Here is a 15,479-nt window from a genome sequence, read left to right on the forward strand (position 1 = left end):
ATATTGCATATAAATCAGTTTAACAGTCTAGCTGTTTTTGTTGCTACACCACTCCCACTAATAAAAATAATGTGAGTGGGCTCATGTCTAGGCATGTAAGAAACACATTTTTATCAAGCCCAGCTAACACATGGACAGAGTGTCCATGCAATACAACGTACTGTACATGGTACATAGTACAAATGTGAAGGCTTTAGCTGACAGCTAACTGTGAATTGATTTACACTTTATTACTAAAGGTTCTCTGTTTCTTCATTGAGACTATGTTCCTTTCCGTGCTTCCTCTCTGAGCTTCTGAATAAGGATAGGGGAGAATGAACTTCCTGAATCATTCACTTCACTACAAAGAAATGCATTGTTTTCTGACCAAAGAAGCCTATCCATCAGTAAACAGTTTGTGTGGGAGCCTCTGAAGAGTCTTCTAGGAGGAGAGCTTATTCTCCCAGATCTATTTGTCTAATGAAGTGGATCATGTGATAAATGTGCATAATGAGTTTTCTCAGTTGCCAGTGGAAATCCTAGCAGATAAAACACTAAATCTCACAGGCATCACTGGATGCATAACAAGCTGATCACAGAGAGCCAAAGTCATTCGGAGAACGCTTCCTTTTCTCAACCAGAATGAAGATGCACAAAAAAGCTAATGTACTCCATCTAAATTCTAAAACCTTGGCCTCACCAAATCCTATCAAGTCTATTACACAACATATACTACAACTTAAGAAAATGAACAAATCACAATTTGCTGTTCACCGGCCAGTTCCAATGTATGAAAGTATTACTGCCACATAGGGGGTGGGCTTTAGGGGAGCATATCCTCCCCCCCCCCCGCGTTGTGAAAAAACTGTTTTACTCAATAACATAATCTGACGTATAAAATACCATATTTTTCGCACCATTGGACGCACCGGACCATAGGACGCACCGGACCATAGGAGGGGGAGAACAGGGGAAAAAAATTATTTCTTGTTCTCCCCCTCTAAAACAAGGAGCGTTCAAGGTACATTCACCAGAGCTGGTGGGGCTGGCGGTGGGGGGGAAGTGCTGCTTTCCCCCACTGCCAGCCTCAAAGATCCCTGAAGCCTTTGGAGCGCAGCGCCCCGCTGCCCTGCAGAGGTTTGCGCACAGCCGTCCCCAAGCTAGAACAGCGAGACAGAGCCCTCCATCTCGCTGTTCTGGCTTGGGAACAGCCTTGCTAGCTTCTGCAGGACAGCGGGGTGAAGAGACCAGGCTGCCCTGGGGAGGCTGTGCGCGCAGCCGTCCCCAAGCTAGAACAGCGAGACGGAGCCCTCCGTCTCACTCTTCTGGCTTGGGAACAGCCTTGCTAGCTTCTGCAGGACAGCGGGGTGAAGAGACCCCGCTGCCCTACAGAGGTTTGCGTGCAGCAATCCCCAAGCTAGATCCCCAAGCTAGAGCAGCGAGACGGAGCCCTCCGTCTCGCTGTTCTGGCTTGGGAACAGCCTTGCTAGCTTCTGCAGGACAGCGGAGTGAAGGCACCCCGCTGCCCTGCAGAGGTTTGCGCGCAGCAATCCCCAAGCTAGAGCAGCGAGACGGAGCCCTCCGCAGTGCTCCGTCTTCCTGTTCTGGCTTTGGGCTTAGCGGCGCAGCCTGCATTCGCTCTATAGGACGCACACACATTCCCCCTTAATTTTTGGAGGCGGAAATGTGCGTCCTATAGAACGAAAAATACGGTAAGATACCACAGTTGAACAACACATAGCTCTGCTTTAAATCACTGACCAAAGCTGAGGAAATAACATTACTGACATTTAACTCTGGTTCCTGTTATCTCCAATAGCAACTGATGTGAAAGATTACCTCAGCTCCCCCCCCCCAGGTGACCCATTTATTGAGCATTCGTGATTTCCCCCCAGGTAAAATAGATGACATTTGGCTATTGAAGGAGCATTCATTCTGATTTGTTTGTGAGGTGGTTAGATGACATTGCATCAAAGCGGTGTTATCTCACACTTTCTAGTGCATTTCCAATCACTTTCCTTATCACAAGAAGTATGATCTTTTGAGGAAGCAAGTTTGTTGCACAACTATGACTGAGCAACCTGAATTTGCCAGTATGTGACAGAATCTGACCTGGAAATAGAAATTCGGAAGTGCCCTCAGACACAGAAGAGTCATTGACAAAGCAGACAATGGGCAAGGATGGACAAATAGTCTGATCTGGTGATAAAATAGCTTCTGTGTTCCTTTGTTTTAGAAATCCACATATAAAGTTAGAGACCTAGCTGCTTATTAAGTATTATTTCTAGCACTACAATACTTCTCTTAGGCTGCCATTCTATGCCTATTCATGTGGGAATAAGTCCTATTAAACTCGATGTGGCTTACTCCTGAGTAGTCATGTGCAAGATTGTGCAGTTAATTGTGTTTTTGTTTTGTTTTTTTGACTGCATATAAGTAGCTAACTAGCTGAGGGCCAGATTTTGCCCTGGTATGGTTCCAAAGAAGTACAGAATCACATCTGGAATTAATTACATCATGGCTTCGTGAAGTAAGGCTCTACTTCTGCAGAAGTTATACAATGTTTAATGTTACGTTTGGAAAAGCTATACTTTTTTCACTGAGCTGTGGAAGACAATCCTTTCTGTTCTATGTGGGCTAAATAAGGAGTCTGTTCTAAAAATAGTCACTCATATTGGTCTAGTTATAGCAAGAGTTATAATCGTTTACAGATCTGTGAGGATCAAGTTCAAGTGAGGACATTCAAGCAAAGAGGAACGGATTTGCATTTGGCCTGTTAACTGAGAAGCCATGTTCTTGTTTGCTCATTAGCAGAACTGAAATGATCTTAGCTCTCCGTTTAGTTTGAGATGCTAGGGTTTCATACTTCAAGAAATTATATTTCATTCTGTAAAGAGATACTTATATAAATATTGTGGAGTCAGTAAGATATGGTTGAGTATAGCATTAACTAGACTTCCGGGGTTGGCGCGATCTGGAAATGGCGGATTCCCTCCGAGCTCCGGAGGGAATTGGCTCAGCGGGGGACGGGTCTTTGCCGTGCCGGCGACACGGGGACCCTTAAAACCGCAGGCGCGGAAGCCTGCGGACTGAAGACTCGGTGGGTGCCTTAAGCGCCCCCCCTGATTCGCAAAGAGCCTTTTTAAAGGCTGCGGAGGGGATACGGGGGGCGGCGTGGCACTGAGAGTCCATCGCTACCCCCGCTGAGCGAAGCCGCGAGCCATGACCGGAGAGCGCTGACTTCCTTCCTTGAAATTCGGCCGAAAAGAACAACCCGTGAGTAAATTGGAATCGGACTTTAAGATTTTCCTATTTGAATTTGAGACGATCGGGGGGTGTGCTAAAAGGAAGTCCGCACCCCCCCCCCCTTGCAGACGAACTAAAGCAACGACGTACGAACTAAGCTGGAGAGTTTACCCTGCAAAGGGTGAGTTTAAAAGGACTGTAACTCCCAAGATTGGGCAAAAAAAAAGTAATTTTGTGCAGGAGAGTGAAGTTTTGGAGGTTTCTTCTTTTTGCTGTAAACAACCCTCCCCCCCGGGCCCGGGAGCATCCTATTTGGAAGCCTGTAAGCACAGAATTTGACAGCTGTTAAAGCTGTCAAATAGACAGTCTACAGGAAAAAATTGCTACATAAGACCCCTCTGGAATAAAAGGTGTTACAATTGAACTTAAATTGTTGGAAACAAAGTAATAAAAATAAGAAAGAGGATTGTTGGAGAAAACAACGTTAAGTAATCAGATTCCCTCTAGGGGGAACTCTGTGGAATTACAATGGCTGTGGATGGAAAGATACTGGAGCAAATCGAAAGGATGTTTCAACTGGTGGGAACCTTACAAGAGCATATTTCGGAAATGAGTAAACATATGATGACCTTGACTACTGAAACAAGTAGTCCTGCTGATTGTAAGGAGGATTGGAAGGAGAAAGAACCCACAGCTGAACTTGAAATGATAATCAAAGAAAAGGAGACAAAACAAGAGAAAGAGAAAGTAAAGTTAAATGTTGACCAGAATCTGACATCTGTGGAATACAAGCGAGGAGACTATTGGATTGAATCTACTACAAACCTACGAAAGATGCAAAAGATGAAAGTGGAGGCCCTGGAAGCTTATGGAATGCAAGAATTTAAAATAAAGAAATATAATTGGGGCCTCCACATTGACTTTGACTCTGACTATGATTTGAAAGATCCATGCCTTGTGGAAATTCTTCAGCAGTTCTACTTAAGAGACTATGGATGGATTGTGATAGACCTCTTTCGAGATTTGATGACTGACACAAAGGATTACCAACAAGACCGGCGGAGAGGGACTGTGATAGACTTGAGAGCCTCGGACGTGTGGGACCCAGGCTAAGAACTGACATTGTGGACTTGTATTGGGAAGGGACGCAAACCGGGGATGGGAGGGAGGGAAAGATGTAATTTTAACAACACTCAGGACAATGGAAATTAATCAATAGGACCGATATTAAAGACAAAATGGGAAATCGAGGGAAGGGAACTGAGGTCCAACTTAGAACAACTGTTTTTATTTTTAAAAGGGCCATTATTGAGAAGGTTAGGAGGTTGAGAAACGACAATTTGCTGATATAACTTTGGGAATAGGGATGCAAGGGAGGGGGTGGGGGGAAGTCAGAGACCAGGGTTATGAAAATAAGTGTTTTTTCTGAAACTTTATATTCTTTTTGTTTTTGTGTCTTTTTTGTCTGTTTGTTTCTCTGTTTGTCTGTCTATAAAAAATGTGAAAATCCAATAAAAATTTTATTAAAAAAAAGAGTATAGCATTAACTAACATTTTTTTACAAGTATCCATTTTGTTAAATATCAAAAGCACGCATAAAAGGAAATCAAACAATTACAATGATATAGCCTTGCCACAAATACAAATCAAAATGAAACAATAAATACATACTACGTATTCCAAGAGTGCAGAACCTTTGGTCCTCCAGATGCTGCTGAACTACAACTTCCATCATTCCTGGCCAGCTGATGCTAATGGGAGTTGTAGTTCAGGAACACCTGGAGAGCAAAAGGTTCCACACACCTGATCTAACATGACAAGTGAAACAACAGATTAATCCATTTTCCAATCACATATTAATAAACAATTCTGTTTTCTTCTACTGAATTTTAAATGTAGCTCAAAAATGTAATAAATATATTAAAAGGGTGATTGTGGTCTGCTATTTATTCAATCAGAATATATGGAAAGGCACATCAGCATTCTCCGTAGCATTTTAAATGTTACCCTCAAGATAAATATAACATATGCTTACATTAGAACATAGCAAAGATTAACAGTTAACTGCAGAATAAACAGCACAATTTGAGGGATGCTAATGAAACTCACACTAGGCATAATTTTATCATTTACAGCCCTGTATTCAGAGCACTGATCTTGCATATTTCCCACTTACTGTAATCAGAAGTCCTACATGTTGAGTGATTTTAAAAAGCTAACAGTTATTTTGCAGCAGTACGCTATAAGAAAGGGATCCTACTTTTGCTTAAAACATAAGCAAGAGCTAACGAGAAAAGATGCATCTAGGAAAACTAAGATATAAGAAAAACAACCTAATAAAACATATGAGAGAATGTGAGAACCATTTTGCAAAAGCTGAAAATGAGCAGTAAATGAAATGTGATTCTGCACTGTGATGCCAATTTCAAGAAAGCCATTGCAGGCTTGAGGCAAAAGTACTAAGAACAGAAAGATAAGAACTCATCACAATGTCTGCTTAGACTGAGATGATCTGTTCCTGCAGATTCCACAGCACTGTGGGATCATGCAAGGTCCTCAGCATTCAAAGCAGCTGAAAACACAAGTAACTTTTCATTTATTTAATTCAATAAACAAAATAGAATTTTGTCATGTTTTCACTAGACAAAAACTGACCTCATTTATTAAATATTTTACTTGTTGAAACAACTGAAATATTCAAGGTTGACAGCTTTTCCATGCTCAGGGTTGCTGGACATAACAGATTGTTTCAAAAGACATCCTTTCATACATTTTCCACCGGCAAACAGAGCAGCAGCAGAAATTATGTGTTCATTGTCAGGACCTGCAATACAATCAAATACTTCATAATAGAAAAAAAACTAGCAGTAGCTAAAATTTTGTTTGCCCACTGTTCTTCACAAATTCTGCTATTTCTCTATTCAAAATGTCACTTTCTACGCTGTTGTGACATGGAGTTCAAAAATATTTAATATGTACTGCATCCCAAGTCACTGAATGCAAACCAATTCCAGCTGTTAGACTTACAATGAATGGGGAGTAGCATAACATATTAGCATGGGGGGGGGGGATAGTTCTGCCGCTGCTACCACTAATAGACACTAAATGTACCATCACAAAACTGAACCTAATCAGAACCACCAATCAAGCTATAGTTGTTAAATGTTCACACACACACACACCAGTGCTATTACAGAGCCAGATATCAAAACAGCAACATTTTTGTTTGCATTCCTGGTGGTCTTTTCAAAACTAATATTATTCCTTTCCATACACGACAATCCACAAGACATAACCATAACTTGAAATTCTATTGCTTTGAGTACCATTTGCAGACACATGCTTAATTTTCTATGAAGCACACTATACCAGCACACTCATAGCTACTAATTCAGATGAGCCTATATAAGAAAAATGAATGTTAAATACGGTAGTTGGTGGAAAAAACTAGTTTCATTCTTTGACATGCTTCTATCTTCCTTTAAATGGTCCTGTGATTCCTTGGAAGGAGCCTCACTAGTATATTTGATGAGAAAGATGAACCCAGACCTGAAAACATTGGAAAGAAACATCATTTTTACTTCTTTGCATCCCTATTTTTAACTTAACTTTTAAAAATCCATTAAAAGAGTATTTATTTCATAAACAAAGCGAAGACAGTAACTTTATATGAAAAAGATTGCTCTCATATATATACACATACACACACACTTTTAAATTGTATTTTTAAACATAATAAAATCTGATAGAAATTAACAGAACAGGGTCCATCTATCACGTTTGTTTCAAACTTTGCTGACTTTGGCTTATCAGTTAATATTGAGAAATGAATGCTATCCCTTGTCCTCTTTACTTTTTGCAGACAGGGGGAAAATAATTCCTCACAAAATAATGTTCTGTTCATTCCAGCTTCATTATATTTAAAAATTTAGCTAGATTGATTTTAACTTATTTTGTGTAATGGTGTAATTTATTTGCACCATTGTTGCTTTGTGGAGTTATGGTTTGTTTTTAACTTTTTACCCAAGTTTTTTTAGTGTCATGCTATTTTGTTTTTAATACTATGTACAACTCAGAAGGCCATTTGGGACAGATAGGTGACTAAGAAATGACTCAATACATGCATTTAGGCAGAGCTGTTTAATTTTCTTTGGTACCAGTTATTTATTCAAATTTGTAGCTGATTACTGAGGAATGTAAATGTTGCTTAGCAACAGATGTCAGAAGTTCTGAAGGGCAAAGGGCAGAAATTCCTCATTTCAACACGAAACCTGACTAGGGCCTTTGAATATTGCATAATATGGTAAGTATCTTCTTTTCCCTATGAAATTTCTATTTTAACAGTGGCTAACGAGCTTCAACAATGTTCATAATAAGTGTTTGTGCACACTCTACGAACTTCAGAGGTGTATGCCAACAATGATTTTTTTTAACATTAAAATAATTTGAGTGACAATTTACCAGACAATATGTTTCAGCTCTAAACAGGATTTGAACACATCTGTTCAAGAAGATAAATACAGAAACAGACAACTGGTCTCTCCTTGCACCTCTGCACACTCTCCAAAAGCTGCTCACACTTTTTCCCTCCACACTGTCTGCAAGGTTGCTCACACTCTCCAACTGCCCCTTCTGAACACTCTCTCAAGGTGAGTGCAATGGTGGGTAGGATTGCTGGACACCTATTCCCCTTTAAATTTTTTCAGCCAAATGTGTAAAATTGAACTTGCATGTGTTAAATGAACATAAGTCACAGATTATCTGTACTGGAGAAAAAAGAAGAAGGGAAAATCCCCCTATATTTTCAGAACTGACCCTTAGTTATCTCTTAGGAAACTGACGTACACAGAGTCAGACCACTGGTCCACCTAACTCAATATCATCTCTTGACCTGGTTTGCACATCGTATCAAACCACAGTTTAGTGTTACATGTGACTTCAGTCAAGCACTTTACTATGTTCTGTTAACAAAAAAGCCATGGTTTGTTGCTGACTTTAACTATGGTTTAGCATTATGTCTGAACCCAAACAGTTCTCTAACCATGGTTTCATAGTTGTTGGTTGGCTTGCCCAACTTATATTGCTCTTCAAGCACCTGGGAAACCAGCCAAGAGCAGCTGAAAAATAAAACCCTCTCCATTCTCAGTTCTTCTTGTCACTTTCTCCTAAGCTGATATTACCATTAATTGTACACTTTCTGCTTTCTAACCTCACCATCCAACCTTTGATTCACAGCTGCGGCAAAACATTGCAGATGAATTGATTTAATATTTTGGTGGATTTTTTACTGTTGAAATACAGTGGTACCTCGCAAGACGAACGCCTCGCAAGACGGAAAACCCGCTAGACGAAAGGGTTTTCTGTTTTGGAGGCGCTTCGCAAGACGAATTTCCCTATGGGCTTGCTTCGCAAGACGACAGCCCATAGGGAAATATCCGGGACAGCGGGGAAGCGCAGCGCGTCTTCCCCACTGTCCTCGGACCTCATCCGAAGCCGGGCGGTGGGGCAGGAACGCCTCCTCCCGCCGCCGGCGGGCTTCGGAACGCTGCTCCGAAGCCGGGCGGCGGGGCGGGAACACCTTCTGAAGGCGGGCGGGGGGCGAAAGTCTTTGTCCCCCCTGCCTGCCTTCCCAGGGGCTTTTAAATCGCCCCGGACAGCGGAGAAGCGTCTGTAACCCAAGGTACCACTGTATTATTGTGACTGGAGAAACAGAAGGGTTAACATTATTAACTGGCCAAGTGAAGCAACACTTTCCATTTGCCATTCACTCCACTGAACACAGATATCTGGATGGAGGGGGAATGATTAATACATTCTATTCCGGCTTTCAGGTTTGAATAATGGCTAGAGTCCCAAAGTTTCGTCTCAAAGGAAGGGCAGGGGGGGAAATCAGAGAATAACAGGTATCAGACATGACGTTCCAGGTATTTCAAGTTTTGACCCACATATACATCCCCAAGCTTGAGGGTGAGGGCTGTGTGTGTGTGTGTGTGTGTGTGTATGTGTGTGTGTGTGTGTAAAACACATCGCTACGCAATAGTAGGAGCAAGGCCCCTTCTACTGGAGGCCCTTCGCTCAACAGCGCCCGGGTTTAGCCTTCATATACAGGGGCTCCTGCGAAAGCAGCTCTGAGCTCCTCACCTGCGGCAACGGGCGGGGCAAAGGGAAGAGCACGGCGGTTTCCACTTCCGCAGAGCACGAGAGTAGCCCCGCCCAATCGGGAACACGCGCAGCGGCAACCGCCCTTTTATAAGCAGAGTCCCGCGGTTCATTCATCTTTCTCCTCTGCACCGCCCCCCGCGCGAGAAGCCAAAGGGAAGCGCGCGCGCAGAGGAGACGTTACCATAGAAGGGCCCTTCTCTTCGCCCCCACCCCATTTATGTCTGCGCCCCATATATGTTACCGGCACCCGAGATTCCCCTTTCATCACCCTTCTTGTCCTCTGAAGCGCCCCAAAGACTCACCTTTTCCTACAGACAAGCGTTTCCGAAATGGCGGCCAAACATGGACCCTGATCACGAGCAGCCCCCATCCAAGCCCCGAAGCTGCCCCGCCCATCCGCGATTCGGCATTCCCCAGGCTTCTCTCATTCCCACCCAGGCCAGCGCGGCCGAAAGCCGAGCCACCGATGCCTCCTCACACTAAGTAGAAACCAAACTCTCGCGCTAAAGCTGGAGGTAGGCGGGGGAAAGAAATCAACAGCCCGCCCTCCCTGCGCTTCTCGGTCGGCACCGCCAACACACCCCTTCCGTCACCCAACGGCGGTGGTTGGGTCCGTGACATCATCATCATGGCAACAACAGCTGCAGCCAAGGAACTACTGCTGAGGAGCTCCAGTGGGGAGGGAGGGCGGCTTCTGACCATGTGAGGTGTACACAATCGGCTTGGCTGGGGCGAGCTTTGCCCGGGCTTGCCGCCGCCGCCGCTGCTGTCGCCTGAGGGCTGGAGCGTGCGCGCGCACACACACGTCGGGCCCCTCCTCCCCCCCCCCACTCCCCTGAGTGCTCCGCCCGCTCGTCCATGCGCACGAGGAAGCGCGCGCGGCGGGCGGGTGAGAGGGAGGGGGCTGCGCTCGAGCTGCGGCGGGGTGGCAGCAGCAGCCGCCGCCGCTGCCTCCGCCTGAGGAGGCGTAAGTGCGGGGTGGGGGGGCGGTGCACCCCAGCCTCGCGGTGCGCCCAACGGTCGCCCTCAGGGGCGCCTCCCCCCGCAGTGGCGAACATGTTCTCAGTGAGGGTCGTGACCGCCGACTACTACATGAGCAGCCCTCTGCCCGGCCTGGACCCCTGCCAGTCCCACTTCAGAGAGGCGCCCGTCAAGAAGGTGCCCGTCGTGAGAGTCTTCGGAGCCACCCCAGCAGGTAAGAGAGAGAGAGAGAGAGAGAGAGAGAGAGAGAGAGAGAGAGAACCGCCCAGTCGGGGGTGCAGCAGGTTCCCCCTCCTCCGCCCCATTGAGAAACCATTCGCGGCTCGGGAATCCTGCGAGCGCAGCAACCCTTTTCTCGGAGCTGCCTCTCCTTTTTGTGACTGGCTGAGCGACAGGCACTGCCTTTCCTCCCTGCAGTGTTGGCGCGCTGCAGCGGGTGCCTCACCTACCTGCCGCCGCCGCCGCCGCCACCCCTTTGGCCGCTGCGGTTGAGTGAAGTCGCCCATGGCCGGGGCCCCGCCTGGTGGCGGCGGCGGCGGCAAGCAGCCCCCGCCCGCCGCGGTGTGTCTGTGTATTATTGTGTTCGCTATGGCACGCAGGCAACGCCGGGAGAGCGCCTCCTTCCCTTGTAGGGACCGCGCCGCTGACCCCTGACAGTTGCACAGATGGGAGGTGGTCGGAGGGTGGAGGGCGCTCTACTTGCTGCTGGTGTGTCTCGGGTGCACTGCCAGTGTATCCTGGGCTTGTGCTGCTGGAAGTGGATGGATACGTTCCCCTCCCGCCCCCGTGTATTACAAATATTATAAGCCGTAATGAAATGCAGCTGTATAAACAGGGCTATTTCATACTAGTGGCAGTGCTGAGCAACAACTCATCTTGGGAGGGTTTTTATTGTTGTTGTCTGTTTTAAAGCATAACCACCTCAGCTGTAGAATTTCCACACCACATGTAGGAAGTTCCTGAGTGTGTTCTTATTTCATGAAGGTTTCATTAAGCATCCATAACAGGGACATTTTCAATCCATGGCCTTTAAATTGTCAGTCTGCAAACTTCATAAATTTGCTGGGGTGGTAAACAAGAGCTGTTGTCTCTACTGCAGGAGTACTATTCTAATCCCTCAGAAAATTTCTAAAACTGGTTTTCCTTTCAAAATTCCTTGTTAATATCCATATAGTACTACATTCTGTTCTTTTCATTTTTCTCTACTCTGTCATCTTCCTGCTCCACCATTCAAGCTAACCACTGTTATTGGGTTTTTTAAATAATAATAATAATTTCCCATTACTGTTTTAACAAACCAGTTTTAGTTGATGTTATATAAACCTTTGGTAGCCATAAAGTGACCTGGACAACTATACAGTTTGTGTTTCAGCTGGGCCACGTATATATTGATAATACCACACAGTGATATTGATTGCATGGTGAAAGACTGGACTTACACAAGAAAATGACACAATAGTTCAGATTTAGGCCAAATATTGTAATGAATAACAAGGAAGTAGGTTGACATGATATGCTAGTGTAAAACATTAATAGCTTTTCTACGATTCTTTGCTTGTGTTTAGTATCCTACATATTATTGGCAGAAGTTAATACGTCACATGTTATTTTCACCTACTTTTTTTGAATTTGTTTTCAGACTAATTATATGAAGGGAGAATATTTGAGTGTTGTGTAAACTGGGTAATTGTTTTCATAATTCATAAGTATGAAGGAAGCTGTGGAAGCAGCATGGTTTTAATGCATTAAATGTAGCTTCTTGCTTAGCAAGTGTGGCTCTCCCCCCCCCCCCGCCCTGAGTACTGTGATTATGATGTTTACTTTTGGAAATTTTTACACACCCATCCACAGCAGCAGTGAACATCCCTGCATACCCAGTGCAGAGAATGGGGACGAGAAGCAATATATGTCCTATGTAAGCCCAACAAAAGACATAAAAAACACCCTCCTTTTCTACTGAATTCTCTACAATTCATGGGCAACTTGTGAGATGGAGAAGATATTTTATTTCCTTCCCACTGGACTTTTACGAAAAGGGGGGGGGACAGTACTTCAGTGCCTTCTAGGAATGCCCAGAAAGCACCTTTCTGTTATCCCAGAGTTTTCTGCATATGCCACAGGGCATGAGAGAAGGGAGGCAACCACAAGTGAGGGCTGACAGCAAGCCAAGATAAAAATTGTCCATCCCTGTATGACAATGGAACATACTACGGCAAAACCCCTCCCCCTGCACAATGTAGCATAAAGAGTAATTGAATAAAATTCCCTGGTAACATGGTATGCACTTTTAAATGGCCTGTGGAATAAGGTGTTCTTTACTTCTAAAAAGTTTAAAGATTAGCCTGATACATCTCCTTGAGAGAGCTACAGAACGGAAAAAGATTTGAGCAGCGCTTCTCAACATCCTTAAAGCTGCCTGCTATACAATCTTACTTGGGAATAAGCCAAATAATATTCAAAGTGAATTCAGTGGAAGTTACTTTCAGTAAATCTGCATAAGAATGGACTGGAAGTCTCACTGAAATTGAACAGAATATTCATATAATGACTGCATATCTGGCAGTACAAAAATTGGCAAGTTACTATTTTGTCATTGTACCATGCCTCAGTATACCTGTATTATATAGCTGTGCTATTGTAACCTTGTATTTGGAAGACCATCTTACTCGGCTATGAGTGATCACCAAAGAAGATTTAAAAATGTACAGCTGGTGCATTGTTATCAAAGTTTCATGCCTCATCAATTTAGTGTTCCCATGACTTGCATAAGATACAACATGACAACAGTGACCAGAGTATTCTTACTAGTGAGACCCTCAAATACATCAACCCACAACTTTTTTTTACTAGTCTCTGTTGGCAAGCCTTTGTAAGGCATTGCTGATGGGGGGGGGGCAGCTCTTCCAATTTACAATACAAAATGTTCCCTGCCTGGTTTTAGGGCAGTGGTCATTTAAAGAACTGCAGTACCAGTTTCTTTATGGAATCATCTACATAGCAACTAATTTTCTGCGGGGTGTAGCATGCAACCTCACAGTGAAGCAATCAATATATTGCATAATATAATACTAGAGTGATCTTAGCCGGGTAAGGGATTTATACATATATGAACTACTCAATTTGAATTTTGGTAAATACATTGTTTGCATTATTGAATCTTGTGCCTTTCATTGGTTGGGGAGCATTTGTATTTTCTCTGGATGGGAAAGAAAATGAGCAGCCAACCATGTGAACAGGCTGGAGATAAGTATTATCATGGTTGCTTCTTAATTTTGTATGCAGACTGACACTGGAAAGTTTCCCTTTGACAACTTTATTGCCTTTAACAGGAAAATGAGCTAACCTCTAATGGGGAGTAATGAGGAGAATACCAAATAGCTATTGAATGTCCCTACTACGTGTATATTCTTTGCAAAGGCAAATTCTTCAGCAAGATTTTAGCTCAAAAACAATGTAAGGCCTAAAATATAAAAGGGCCTTTGGCTGCTGCTAGAAAGACATCAAAATGGGCACTAGGTGAAGCTTTCTGGGGAGAATATTTTCAAGCTGAGGCACATCCACTAAAAGTGTTCTTTATCCCACCATACTTCATATTTTTATTTTATATATGTTGTTAAAAAATATAAATATACTGCTTGATGGTTGAAAACAAAGAAAGCTCAAAGTAGTTTACAAAATATAAAATAAAACATTAAAATTATTGCTAAAAACAATTAAAGTCGTACCTTGGAAGTCAAACGGAATTCGTTCCAGAAGTCTCTTCGACTTCCAAAACATTCAGAAACCAAGGTGCGGCTTCCAATTGGCTTCAGGTTAAGAACTTTTCTTCAGGATAAGAACAGAAATCGGGCTCCGGCAGCGCGGCGGCAGCAAGAGGCCCCATTAACTAAAGTGGTACTTCAGGTTAAGAACAGTTTCAGGTTAAGAACGGACCTCTGGAACAAATTAAGTACTTAACCCGAGGTACCACTGTAATAGTAAATCCATAAACTTGGCCCAGTAGCAAATGAACACCCAGATCACAGAACAGAAGAAGGTCTCACTCCTGTTAGCAACTGTGCTGCAGCATTCTGCACTAACTGCAGCCCCTAGATTGAATACAAGTAAAGCCCCACAAGTGCAGCTCCTAGACTGAGCACAAGTGCATTGTAGTAAACCAGATGGCTATCATATCTCCTCTCAGTCTCTTCTTTTACAGACTAAAGGTACCCAGCTCCTTCAACTATTCCTCATAAGGCTTGGTATCCAGACCCTTGATCATCTTGGTTGTCCTCGTCTGCATACTTCTCTCTGACCTTGTGCTATTCACTATGTCTAGAGTCTAGAAACCTGTATAGTGCAAAGAGCATAAAACTTTTTTATGTCCTGTATAGCACATGACACATTAGCAACAAACACCTTGAGAGCCAGTGTGGTGTAGTGGTTAAGAGCGGTAGTCACGTAATCTGGGTAACCGGGTTCGCGTCTCCGCTCCTCCACATGCAGCTGCTGGGTGATCTTGGGCCAGTCACACTTCTTTGAAGTCTCTCAGCCCCACTCACCTCACAGAGTGTTTGTTGTGGGGGAGGAAGGGAAAGGAGATTGTTAGCCGCTTTGAGACTCCTGAAGGGGAGTGAAAGGCGGGATATCAAATCCAAACTCTTCTTCTTCTTCTAGTAGCAGTAGGGTGAGAATGGTAAGGGAGAAGGGTAGCAAAGGTAGCAGCTCTGAGGTACGGAGGCAAACAACAATCCTGGTGAAGAGTTGCTGCCCTCCCTGCACAGCAGGGTCAATAAAGTAAAGGAACTTATTTTCTTGAAGATCCACTGTATCAGGAGAAGATGGGGATAAGAACTGTGCCACATATTCCATGACTAATCCAGTGCTATAGCTAGTAAAGGGGAATACATCTCTTGGATTACTGTATTGTCTTATATGTGGAACTGCCATTGAAAATGGTCTGAAAAATTAAGGTGCCTCCAAACCAGGCAGTAAGGTTTTTAACAGAGACTGGTTAACATGACCGAATTACATCAGTACTTCTTCATTTGCACTGACTTCAACTCTGTTTCCAGGTCCAATTCAATCATCATCTGAGGCCCTTTTACGTGTGCCTCCACGAGAGGTCTCAA

General features: G+C 43.9%; 1 protein-coding gene and 2 long non-coding RNA genes across 3 annotated transcripts in view; 1 reads left to right on the forward strand and 2 right to left on the reverse strand.

The window, feature by feature from the left end:
• Positions 1–2,521: 2,521 nt before the first annotated feature.
• LOC309529088 lies at positions 2,522–6,492 on the reverse strand. Its single transcript, XR_014218066.1, has 2 exons — positions 4,788–6,492; positions 2,522–2,934 (listed from the first exon to the last, which is right to left on the reverse strand). It is a non-coding gene; the product is annotated as an uncharacterized lncRNA (long non-coding RNA).
• Positions 6,493–6,659: 167 nt separating this feature from the next.
• LOC309529087 lies at positions 6,660–10,163 on the reverse strand. The gene is made up of 2 exons (XR_014218065.1): positions 9,690–10,163; positions 6,660–6,774 (listed from the first exon to the last, which is right to left on the reverse strand). It is a non-coding gene; the product is annotated as an uncharacterized lncRNA (long non-coding RNA).
• A 154-nt stretch (positions 10,164–10,317) lies between these two features.
• Positions 10,318–15,479, forward strand: part of REV3L (REV3 like, DNA directed polymerase zeta catalytic subunit) — a 64,146-nt gene continuing 58,984 nt past the window's right edge. The window contains exon 1 of the mRNA XM_082216765.1: positions 10,318–10,582. Within this exon, the coding sequence (XP_082072891.1) occupies positions 10,444–10,582 (139 nt within the window). The 5' untranslated portion in view covers positions 10,318–10,443. The remainder of the gene's footprint in view (positions 10,583–15,479) is intronic.

The sequence above is a fragment of the Podarcis vaucheri genome (genome assembly GCF_965113315.1).
Source record: "Podarcis vaucheri genome assembly, chromosome: 3".
In the NCBI taxonomy this organism is placed as follows: Eukaryota; Metazoa; Chordata; class Lepidosauria; order Squamata; family Lacertidae; genus Podarcis; species Podarcis vaucheri.